Source organism: Vipera berus, assembly GCF_964194415.1.
Source record: "Vipera berus genome assembly, chromosome: 7".
In the NCBI taxonomy this organism is placed as follows: Eukaryota; Metazoa; Chordata; class Lepidosauria; order Squamata; family Viperidae; genus Vipera; species Vipera berus.
The window spans coordinates 16,643,982-16,656,836 of NC_138209.1; the positions used below are offsets into that span (position 1 = coordinate 16,643,982).

The 12,855-nt window shown below is 41.1% G+C and overlaps 1 protein-coding gene across 2 annotated transcripts in view; it reads left to right on the forward strand.

Annotated features, from left to right (window-relative positions):
• The window catches only part of GRID2 (glutamate ionotropic receptor delta type subunit 2), a 1,115,417-nt gene that overhangs the window by 906,689 nt on the left and 195,873 nt on the right, over nt 1-12,855 (forward strand). For both annotated transcript variants that reach the window (XM_081332056.1, XM_081332057.1), the window contains exon 12: nt 38-176. In XM_081332056.1, the coding sequence (XP_081188182.1) occupies nt 38-176 (139 nt within the window). The remainder of the gene's footprint in view (nt 1-37; nt 177-12,855) is intronic.

A 12,855-nucleotide genomic window follows, 5' to 3' on the forward strand; every position in this document is an offset into this window, starting at 1 on the left:
TGAAAATTCTGATCACTCTACCCTTCTTGTTCAACAGGAGGAGAAGTTCCCTATACCACACTAGCAACTCGAATGATGATGGGTGCCTGGTGGCTGTTTGCCTTGATCGTCATTTCATCCTACACTGCAAATCTAGCGGCTTTTCTCACCATCACCCGCATTGAGAACTCCATCCAGTAAGTTTGCACAAGCTTGGGAGTAAGAGGCAACCAAGAATTGGAAAACATCTTTGGCCATATTCCAAGCCTACCCAACTAGAAGGCTAGTCAGTATAGATGTAGGAGATGAGCCCAAGGGAGGGTTCAAGCATATCATCAGCTTTGAGTCCCTTCATGCCCACAGGAGATTAGGTCCAACCCATCTTGAATTCCATTGGCTCTTATACCACAATTTCCTTTGACCTCTAGTATTTCAAATTCTTATAGAGCAGGGGTTCCCAGCCAGGTGTGCAAGACAATATTCCAGGGAATGCAAAAACTTAGGTTTTCAAAATTATAGTGTATATACATAATTTGTTGCCATTATTTCAAACTTTTGTAAGGGGTGCAAGAGTATATCAAAAGCATTCCAGGGGTGTGGGGTATAGAAAAGGATGGGAACTGCTGTTATAGAGAGTGTTAGCATGCAATAAACCTGTAGTCATTTGAACTGGCCTACATGAAACATTTCATCGCCTTTGCCTTTCGTTTCCATTCCCATACTTTTTAAAATAAGACTAACCATAGTGAAACACACACACACACACACACACACACACACACACACACACACAAATAAGTGTGACCAGTAAGTCTGGCTGGTGGCTGTCTGCACTCATCATTTCAAAATACTAGAATAACAGAATAACAGGGTTGGAAGTCTTCTAGTCCATCACCCTGTTCAATCAGGAAACCCTCTACCATTTCAGACAAATGGCCGTCCAATCTTTTCTTAAAAGCCTCCAGTGTTGGAGCACCTACTGTCAACTCTACAATGAACCTGGCTGAAGCCCTCTTGCTCATTCTAGGTTGCCTCAAGAAAAGGAGGGGGTGTGGAGTCTTTTTGTTAGTCTAAACAATTCTGGCTCCCGTGGGAACCAAGGGCATTCTATCAGTTAGCTTTGGGCATTAAGTTAGAAAGCCCACCAAATTATTCTATTGGGGAATGTGGCTAATTGCATAGCTCTGGAGTGGAAAGTTTAAGGTTATACTAGTGTAACTCTTTGGAGGGAATTTCAGAGTTGGTTTCACTTTTGACCATGCTGATATTTTGTAACCAATAAACATGTTCTTTGAGGAAACCTCTAGACTTGGAGTTCTGATTTTGTTGGTCTTAGCATCAGAACTTAGCATGACACCTACAACTTCTGGAGGCAAGTTATTCTACTGATTAATTATTCTAACTGTCAGGAAATTTCAATAGTTCCAGAATTAATCTGCTGTAGCACTGATTAGAGTATGTTCTCAGGTACAGCATTTCAAGAGAGGTTCTAAATAGTGCCTTGAGACGAGGTGACAGATTAACAGTGATTATAGTAGTAATGTTGATTAACAATACTAGAATCCTTCTTGGGTTTTTTGGTTTGTTTGGGGGTTTTTTTCATATTTTTTTTACTTCTTCAGGCCCATTTTAATAATAGAGGAAAAGGAAAACTGAGACTCTCAGAATGGCTGGTGGTCTCACCTTATCTGCTGAGCACTGAAATATTTTCTGCAGGGCTTTTTTTCTCATAGAACGCTCAGAACGGAGTTCCGGCACCTTTTTTGGATGGAACCTTGTAGGGTAGGCAAAGCGGGTTGTATGACATGTGTGAGTTCCGGCACCTTTTTCTTTTACAAAAAAAGCACTGTTTTTCTGGCTCTCACAGTTTTGCTACTTTTCACCACGGTTTTACTGTCTGTGTGGGAGAGAATTGTCCTCTTCTCCTTAGGGAGCTCCATTTATCCTGAAGTCACGGCCTAAAGGACTGTTAAGGTCTCTGCCAGGGGACAGGAGAGGAATTTCGTGTTCCCTAAAATTGCAGTTATCCCCTATATGGAAGGCGTACCTAGGCATTTTCTCTATCATGTATTTTTTAATGAAAAGTATCTCCTGTATCTTTATTATTGATCTTTGCAGACCTTGGCAAACCTGCAAGCAAGAGAGAATATAACAATTCAAGATGGTCTAGGCCAGCATTTCCCAGCACTGGCACTTTAAGAGGTGTGGATATCAACTCTCAGAATTCCCTAGCCATCAGGGTTGGCTGGTGAATTCTGGAAGTTGAAGTCCACATTTCGTAAAGTTGCTAAGATTGAGAAATACTGGTCTAGGTATAACCATACTCCGTCTTCCTATAAAATTAAGATTAAAGGTAAAGGTAAAGGTTCCCCCGCACATGCGTGCTAGTCGTTTCCAACTCTAGGGGCCGGTGCTCATCTCTGTTTCAAAGCCGAAGAGCCAGTGCTTGTCCGAGGACATCTCCGTGGTCATGTGGCCGGCATGACTAGATGCCAAAGGCGCACGGAACGCTGTTACCTTCCCACCGTAGTGGTCCCTATTTTTCTACTTGCATTTTTACGTGCTTTCGAACTGCTAGGTGGGCAGAAGCTGGGACGAGTAACAGGCGCTCACTCTGCTACGCGGCACTCGGGATTCGACCTGCCAAACTGCCGACCTTCCGATCGACAAGCTCAGCGTCCTAACCCACTGAGCCACCGCCTCCCTTTAAATTAAGATTAATCTCCCTTCAATTCCCCAAATGTGGTGGCTTTCGTGGTTAAGATACTGGGTTGGAGATTAGCAAGCCCATGTTTGAGACCCAAGTGATGCCTTGGGATGGGGTGAGCTCCAGCTCCTGCTGGGGACATGAAAAAAGCCCCCAACTTGGCATTCCCCAGGCAACAGTGATGTCAACAGCTAATTCTTTCAATCCAGAAGCAAGCCCGGTGCTTCTGACATGAGTGCAAAACTCCATAAACAAATGCATTCTGTTTTCTTGTGGCACAGTTCTCATTAGACTGAACATTTCAGGAAAGCTTTTGAACATTTAGTCAATGGCTATTTACAGTGTGATCTTTGGCTCTGTCTACTGAAACTGAATTCCAATAAATTTATTATTTTCTCCAAAAGGAGACTGAATTGTTCTTTCTATTGTTAATTGATTGTTCAAAATTAATGTAAGCCACTCAGCAAGCACAATTACTACTTTCAGACCGGGCAGAAAGTATTTCTTTTTTGTGCCTTGTCTTTTCAGTCTGTAATAGAATTAATTCTCATAACTATATAACTATAGAAAAAGGAAGGGAGAATAAAATTGCTTAGACTAAGCTTTATATGAACTAGCATCATAAATAAATGTGCTTTAGAATAAGCAATTGGATGTTCATCCTCATTATTTGATGACTAATTGTCTCTGTACAGACAGTTTCCCTGCTATAAGACAAACTTGTTCATTCCGCAGGCATGTTGTTGCTTTCCATATGCAGTTGTAATACATAAACTTTAATGCACTCTTTCTTTTGGGGTGAATTGTTTTAATCTATGTGAAACAATGCCTTTGCAATCTGATGAGAACTAGGTTGTGCAATTACAAATTGTCAGGAGCTAAATTAGTTTGCATGTTTTGGTTCTTGTTTTGTTGTGCTCTTATTAAAATGAAATGCTCCGGAGTTTCTAACACCGAGCATCCCAATCTTATGAGCCATTTCAATTGCAAGGCTCAGATCACGGTTGCTTAAGCAACATCCCTAAAAGATGAAACAAGCAAATGGAAATAAATCAAATGGAGCTGAGACATTCAACCCCCTATTACATTAAGACTCCAGCTGTTCCTTAAGACATTGCAATACCACAGATTTAAGCCTGTTAGAAGTTATTCCCTTTACATACATCCTTCCTTGGAAGGATGGGACAAAAACTAACCTATCAAGATTGCAGGAACTTGGAATATTCAAAGTGGTCATTTTTGCACAGCACATAAAAATATTTATTTATCCTCCTCCTTATCCTCATCCCAAGCTGGCATCCTGTCTCTCCTGATCTTAGAAGATAGATCCAAAATGTAAATCATTAAATAATGAGGCTAAAATAATGTTTGCTCTTGTGGGGAAAGTTTTCCCCAAACTATCTTGCCAGTTATGTTCTCTTTTTTAAGAAAGAGAAAGAGAAAGAGAGAGGAAGGAAAGGGAGGGGAGGAGAGAGGAGGAGAGGAGGGGAGGGGATGGGAGGAGAGGAGAGGAGAGGAGAGGAGAGGAGAGGAGAGGAGAGGAGAGGAGAGGAGAGGAGAGGAGAGAGATACAATGTGTGCCACCAAGTGTTGAGTCTTGGCAACCTTATAGATAAGGTTTTTCTGTGATGATCTATCCCTAACCTGGTCTCTCAGGTTTTTCAACAGTGCACCCATCATTACTGTAACCTAGTCCACCCTTATTATTGCTGGTCATTATCATTGATTGAGCTCCACCACATGTTTATTGGACCCGTGCCCTTCCTGGCTGGTGTATGCAGCTCGGGAGGGGACACGAGGCTGGTTCCAGGTGGTTATATCTGCCTCTTTGAGTGAGGGTAGTTTCCCCACCGTCTTGAAGGAGGCGGTGGTGAGACCTCTCCTCAAGAAGCCTGCCTTGGACCCAGCTGTGTTAAATAACTTTCGTCCGGTCTCCAACCTTCGCTTTCTTGCAAAGGTTGTTGAGAGTGTGGTGGCGCATCAGCTCCCCCTGGTCCTGGATGAAGCGGATTATCTAAACTCGTGCCAATTGGGTTTCAGGCCCGGGTACAGCACGGAGACAGCATTGGTCGCTCTGGTGAATGATCTCTGGAGGGCCCGGGACAGGGGATGTTCCTCTGTCCTAGTCCTATTAGACCTCTCAGCGGCTTTCGATACCATCGACCATGGTATCCTGCTGCGGCGTCTCAGGGGATTGGGAGTGGGAGGCACAGTTCTTCAGTGGTTCTCCTCCTATCTCCTGGGACGTTCGCAGTCAGTGTTGGCAGGGGGGCAGAGGTCGACCCCGAGGTCTCTTGTTTGTGGAGTTCGCCTTTCCTGTTCAACATCTATATGAAACCGCTGGGTGAGATCATTCGTGGTTTTGGAGTTGGGTATCATCAGTATGCTGATGATACCCAGCTTTTCATTTCGACCCCAAACCACCCCAGTGATGCCCTCGATGTGATGTCCCGTTGCCTGGAGGCGGTTCGGGTCTGGATGGGGAGGAACAGACTTCAACTCAACCCCGACAAGACTGAGTGGCTGTGCATACCGGCATCCCAAGATATTCAGAATATTCCACCTCTTTCCATGGGGGGGTGAGTTTTTACCCCCCGTAGATAGGGCTCGCAACTTGGGAGTCCTCCTAGATTCGTGGCTTACTTTGGAAGATCATATAGTGGCCGTGACTAGGGGGGCTTTCGCCCAGGTTCGCCTGGTGCGCCAGTTGCGGCCCTATCTAGACCGGGATTCCCTGTGTATGGTCACTCATGCGCTCGTGACCTCTCGTCTGGACTACTGCAACGCTCTCTACATGGGGCTTCCCTTGAAGACCACTCGGAGGCTCCAGCTGGTACAGAATGCAGCCGCAAGAGTTGTCTTGGGAGTTTCCTGGTACTCCCATGTTACACCTTTGCTCCGCGAGCTGCATTGGCTACCAGTTGTCTTCCAGGTGAGATTCAAGGTTTTGGTAATGGCTTTCAAGGCCCTACATGGCATGGGTCCGGAGTACCTCGGGGATCACCTGCTGCCGGCGTCAACTTCCCTCCGCCCTGTGCGTTCCCACAGAGAGGGCCTCCTCAGGGTGCCACCGGTCAGAGAATGTCGGCTGGTGGCCCCCAGGGGGAGGGCCTTCTCTGTGGGCGCCCCGGCTTTATGGAATCAGCTGCCGGTTGAGCTCCGGACGGCACCTGACCTTCGCTCCTTCCAACGCGGTCTGAAGACCTATCTATTTGAACAAGCCAGCCTGGCCTGATGGGGGATGTGTTGGGGTTTTATTGTGGATTTTATATTATTCTATTGTTTTAGCTCGGGCTCTTATTTAATTCTTTTTTAATTTTTGTAATCTGTATTTTTATATGCGCCCTGTTCACCGCCCTGAGTCCTTCGGGAGAAGGGCGGTATACAAATATAATAATTAAATTAAATTAAATCATTATTAATTTAATTTTGCTGCTTGTCCTATCTAAGTGACTCAGGGCCACATGTAAAAACTATCCAATTAAAAACCAATGTACAAATAGAAAAAGATTATACAGAACGTTCACGATTTAGATTTAGAAAACAGAAAATCATGTTCAGCAGCATAATTCATTCTACAGCAGCTATATGCATGCTTTCCAAATACTTGTATGACTTATACTTACAACTGTGAAGGCATCTGGATGGCCTTCAGCAAAGGATGAGAAACAGTTTGGTTTCACTATGATTATTTGGATTTGTGGGCATGGCATTACATCAACTGCAGTATCTATCATTATTGGTTGATAATGGAAAAGCTAAGACAGAACCTAAGTAATACTTGATTGGAAGAGCACTAGACATTCCAGTCTAGACTGGAAGGTTGAAAATAAAATCATTGAAGAAGGCAGTGACAAACCATCTCTATACTGTTGCCAAAAAGAAAAAAGAACAAAGCCTACGTGTTCATGTAGTCACCAAGGAGATGGCTCAAGGAACTGTTTATCCCTTATTATAATCTTACAGTACAATTTTGAAAATAAAACTATGCTACATCAGAAAAACCCACATTTGGAAGAATAAACAGGATTTAGTCTTCTACAAATATCAGTCTCTAGCCAAATCTGTATCCCACCAGATCTCTTAGTACCTCATAATCAGTGGTGCCATAATAAATACCATGCTACTCATGCTTAACTCCCATTACTTTCCTGTTAGCTTCCCATTGCTCTATTACTGGCAAGAACTAACAGTCAGGTGACAGCTGTAGCCAGCAGGCATTCATCTTGTGTGGTGGTTATATCTCTTTCTGAACTGAAATGCCTTCTCACAATTACTTGTGCCATGACCTTCTCTCTTTTGGACAATTACAAAGCATTCTAAATGCTTTGAAGATTATACCTTTGAAGATCATTAGAAATCTACTGTACAAGTGATCCAGAAGGCAGGAACTAGTTATGGACACTTCTTATTTTGTCCATGTAACACCACTGGTCAGCGGGCTGCAGTGGTTACCGTTAGGCTTCCAGAGTTTATGGTTTTAAGAGTTACCTCCTGTATATAGCTCATCATGGCTTGAGATCTGGTTACCTACTGAACTGTATTCCTCCTGCTATTTCTGCCCACCCAGTCAGATTGGGATCATATGATGTCCTGCTAGTCCCAGCTCTAAATCAGTGTGAACTTGCAGGAGACTTGTCTTCTTGCTAGCTGCACTTGTCCTGTGTTCCTATGAGGTCCACATGACCCTGCTGGGCTTTTGTAAAGGCATAGAAACTGAAATGCTTTAGAGTACAATGTAGAAGTGGCTTCCTGACAGTGGTTGGTTGGGGTTAGTCATACTCAATGCATGGCATATATTTTACTGGGAAATTTGTTCTTTTTTGCATTATGTTTCAATCCTATTCTGTCTGCTACCTGGGCAACACATTATACCTAAGGTAGCTTATACAGGTTTCTAGTACACTCTAGCATATTTATGCTGGTGTATTGAATATTTTGGAATTCAAGGACCAAAATCTTTGATTGAAGTGAAAATTGCATTGAATGATAACTTATCCATATTCAAGTATTTTTGCCCAGGCTGGGAGCAGTTCTCTTTAATACCAGGAACTTCCTGCATAGATAATATATGTTTTACATTTCTCTGTGGCTCCTTGTCATGACTGGTGTTGATTTAACAGCAGTAAATCTAGGGAAGTTGCTATGTTAGATCTTATCTTGATGAATGTTGTGACCATGATGAATTCTGGAAACAACGGAGTCAAATTGGCAAGATATCCTCATTAGAAACCATAGACTGAGGAATAGCTGTCTCCAATTCCATTATCATTAGGTGCCCTGCAAATACACTTGCAATTATAGAAAGCTCTATATGTGATCTGATTTCACTCTCAGGAGATGCAAAAGCTGATTAAAAGAATAAGTGGCAACTTGAAATTAAACTTAGTTTACATTTTTACAGCATCTTTTATCAGCTTTTATACAGTTTTTTTTTGGGGGGGGGACACAGTCTTCCTTTTCTGAGGACAGATATACACAGTTTATCTAGATTTTTGAGAAGTTGTGGAAAGCTTTGGGTACATACATCAATTCTGGTTCTAAACAAATTATTGTGTCCACAATGCTTATGTACAAATAAACCAAATCCAAAGGGATGTTCTAATCCAGTGTAGTTTTTATTAGGCTATTATTTTTCTCTAGCAGTTCCTTCTTTCCTTTAGCAAATTGGCAATTAAGTTGATTTGGGTGGTGCTTTTTAAAAGGCAGTTCTCTAAAAGAGAGCAAAAGTTACCCATCCATTACCATTAGCCTAGATATCATGTTCATTTTCTGGACATAATTGTTTCAGTGATGGATTGACAGGTCAATTTAGAATGAAACAGAACATAAACTGAAATACGTTGTCCTGAATTCTTGAAAATCCATCCCATCTCTTGATAAGGGCAGCAGAAACCTGTGGATTCCTCTCAAGTAAACCACTACCTTTATTGCAATCCTTCCAAATTTTGATGATAGATAGATAGATAGATAGATAGATAGATAGATAGATAGATAGATAGATAGATAGATAGATAGATAGATAGATAGATGATAGATAGATAGATAGATAGATAGATAGATGATAGATAGATAGATAGATAGATAGATAGATAGATAGATAGATAGATGATAGAGAGATGATAGAGAGAGAGAGAGAGAGAGAGAGAGAGAGAGAGAGAGAGAGAGAGAGAGAGAGAGATGGACAGATGGACAGATAGATAGATAGATAGATAGATAGATAGATAGATAGATAGATAGATAGATAGATAGATAGATAGATAGATAGATAGATAGACAGACAGACAGACAGACAGACAGACAGACAGACAGACAGACAGACAGACAGACAGATAGACAGACAGACATTAACATGTCTTGAAATTCAGTCTACAGTCTCAATTCAGTTGAAAACTTCATGGTGCAGAAGGCAGCTCAATGCCATGTTGTACAACTGCTTTAGCTGGTCTGCTGGTTGCCAACATGTTTCCAAGTGAAATATATATGACTTGGCACCTGGATATCTAAATGACTGCCTATCCTAAGTAGTCTCAGCTGGAAAATGCTCACCAAAGGTCCCAGTCTACCAAGATGGAAGTGTATGGTGAGCATTCTCAATAGCAACTCTGCTTCTAAGAAATAGTTTTCCTCCTAAGACAAGAATATTCCCCAATGTCATAATCTTGCCAAGCTAGTAAACACTTGACCTTTTGGAAGGCCTTTGGAGACAGATCCTGGAGTCACAACTGCCTGCATCCATATGCCTATTTGTATATTTTTCTTATTTGCTATTAATCGTTACTAATCTGGTATTGACATTTCTAAAGGTAATTTTTACCGCATTGTTGTTTTACTATCTATAAACTGCTTGGAGTCCAAGGACTGAAGCAGTAAAAAAAAGTATACATAAATAAATAATAAAAAGTTAAATAAAATTACTGAGCACCCAATAGGTTACAAACTCCATGCTGTCGCTTCCCCCCACTCCTAATTGAAGGAAAGGGTATTGTGCTAAATGTATATTAATCTAAACTTACATGTTTAGAAACAGTGCAGCTGATCTCCTGGTTATAAGTGATAGCATTGACTGTTCAATGACTGTAAAACCATGTCCTGCCTGTGAGTCTCAAGAGACAGATAAGGAGGTGCTATTGGGCACAGCTTAGCTTAACAGGTGAGTTTTTATGATTATCTTATGCACTTTCTTCAGAAATCTTAAAATGATATATAACACCACTAGGGCAGGGAATGAGTGTCTCATCTGTTGCTAGATTGGAATGAAATTCTATTTTTCTATAGCAGACATGTCAAACACAAGGCCCGGGGGCCAGATCCGGCCCACGAAGTGGTTTCATGCAGCCCGTGAAGCCATCCTGGAAACAGTGAGGGAATGGCCCCCACTGCCTTGGCCCTGGCTCAGAGACCCTCCTTCTGCCAGAGACCCTCAGATCTGTCCCACTCCTGCCCAGGCCCCCATAGGCACCCTTGATGCGAACGATGTAGAGCTGGCCACACCCACCCAGTAGGCCACACCCACTCTAGCCATGCCCACCCAGTAGGCCACGCCCACCCAGGCCATACCCACCCGGCCCCCTGAGGGCAACCGCAATGCTGATGCGGCCCTCAATGAAATTGAGTTTGACACCCCTGTTCCATAGGATTTATAGCATTCTATAGAAGTATACTCAGTGGTGGGATTCAAATAATTTAACAATTGGTTCTCTGCCCTAAACAGGAAAAAGTTCCAGAGTCACAACCCCAGCTAATATTTTCAGCTAATACTTTCAGCTAATACTGCCCCCTTTCCCATATGCACCAATTGAGAAACTAGTGTCTGTTCCTAAAATTACCTCTGAGAAACACCACCTAGTTTTTGCCTGCGTGATGTGATCAAAGGAGCTTCATCTCCATTTGGTTTCTGTTGCTCCTCTCTTGGACTTTTGGGGAGGATTTTATTTTTTCTCCCACCTGGAAGGAAGTTGAACAAAAACCAGATGTGTTCTGGAAAACACAGATTTATCATAACCAGTTCGCCGAACTCAACAAAAAATTAGGTATCGGTTCTGCCGAACCAATGCAAACCAGCTGAATGCCACCACTGAGTATATTGCTATAACTCAAAATAGTAATTTTATGGCTATAGAAGATGGCAAATCCCCAATTTGTTTCCTTCAGAAACGCTGGACTGCAACCCGTATTATTTTCCAGGAAGATGGGGTTTTGTAGCTGAACACATCTGGAAGATTGGAAGGGCCATTTCCTATATTTCAGTTCATGTTCTGCAATCTCTTATGGGTGCAATTTATAATTTTCATTCCATTCCAAGATTCTAAACATCCCAGCCCTTTTCTCTGCCCTCAAGTGTCATCAGCGAGATTTGTGCACTTGCATAAAGCTAATTTGTGCCAGCAAGTTCTTAATGGGTCCTAGCTGTTAGATTGGAGGAGTCCTTCAAAGAGTCTAATGAATGTCATTAAAAAAATAAAGGCATGCCTTAAGTGGTCCATAAGGATGGGTAAATAAAGGAAAATATGTCAGGCCTGCAGACTTTCAGAGACTGTCTGAAAATTGATTTGAAGCTGGTGGTATTTCAGAATTCCATATATAAGGGCTCTAATGTGCATATGCTGATGAAAAAAGAAAAGAAAAGAAAGAAATGAAGGAAGGAAGGAGGGAAGGAAGGAAGGAAGGAAGGAAGGAAGGAAGGAAGGAAGGAAGGAAGGAAGGAAGGAAGGAAGGAAGGAAGGAAGGAAAGAAAAAAGAAAGAAAGAGAAAGAAAGAAAGAAAGAAAGAAAGAAAGAAAGAAAGAAAGAAAGAAAGAAAGAAAGAAAGAAAGAAAGAAAGAAAGAAAGAAAGAAAGAAAGAGTAGGGGTTGGCAGAGAAGCTGTGAGAATAAGATAAAGAAGCTAGAGGACTACCAAATGAACAAAAGGCTCAGAAAGTCCCTATTTATTAAAATGAAATATTTCTATGAAAATATATGCAGCACAGCATGTTCCCTTTCTGTTTTTGGGTATATAAATAATATAAAGCTCATGAAAAGATAGATTAAAAGAAAGCTCAGCTATTTTATGCACTATTTGAGGCTGAAATATTGAAATCCCTTTCTGTTTGTGGAAGAGGTGGGGAATTAAGGTGACAGGATCCACTCTACACATTCCAGTTCAAGGTTTAAATAAAATATATTTGCGCGATATATTTTGCATTGATGGATTTACTCCATAATATAAGAATTTTATTTTAATTTCAGTTTGAATTTCAGTTCATACATGCACACGTATGCAGCACACTATTCAATTTCTGTGTTATCCAAAGGAGTAAGAAATGGTAACTCAAGTAAATTAAAGGAATGGGGTAAGAAAATTTACTGAAAATATAAATAAAATAAAACTTATTTCCATCTCTTACACATATCCAAATTTGGTATGCTTCTTTATATATTTCTCTGCTTGCAATCATCCTTCTTTCCACCAAGTCCATGCATTGTTTCATACTTTCTGATCTTTAAATCTCTACCTATCTGTTTAGGAACCTTATCAACCCCATTCAACCTTTTCATATGTTGGTTTTAAAAATGTGATCCCCCATTCCTTACGTGTATATGATCAAACCACCTCAATGTATGCTCGTTGTTTTTGTATTCAGTCCACTTTCAGTCAGCGCCCATTCATTCTGACTTTTTTTCCTAACATATACATCTTTCTCTGCATATAAACAACTGGATGCAAGCATCTCCTTATAAATAACAATTTTAGATGAGTTTCAGCAGACCGCATACCATCCATAACTTTTCTACCAGCATTTTCATTTTAATATTTTCTATCAATTTTCCTGTATTTGGTAAACATTCTATCAAGACACAGAAATTCACCTGCTTACTTTTTTTTGCATGATTTATATATAACTTACAATTATGTATTACATTTTTCTCCATCAAATATAGTCACCTTGGTTGTGGATTCATTAATTATCAGAACCATAGTCTTTATTGCATTATGCAACATACAGCTTATCTAACATTCATTGCAAATCATCCAGGTGTTCAGCCAACAACACAATAGCATTAACACACTGTATATATATATATATATATATATATATATATATATTCGTAGATTTTCACGGGTATAGGTATGCAGGTCTTGGTGTATTCAGGTCTTTTCTTGTGTAGGATTGAGGGTGTCTTGGCG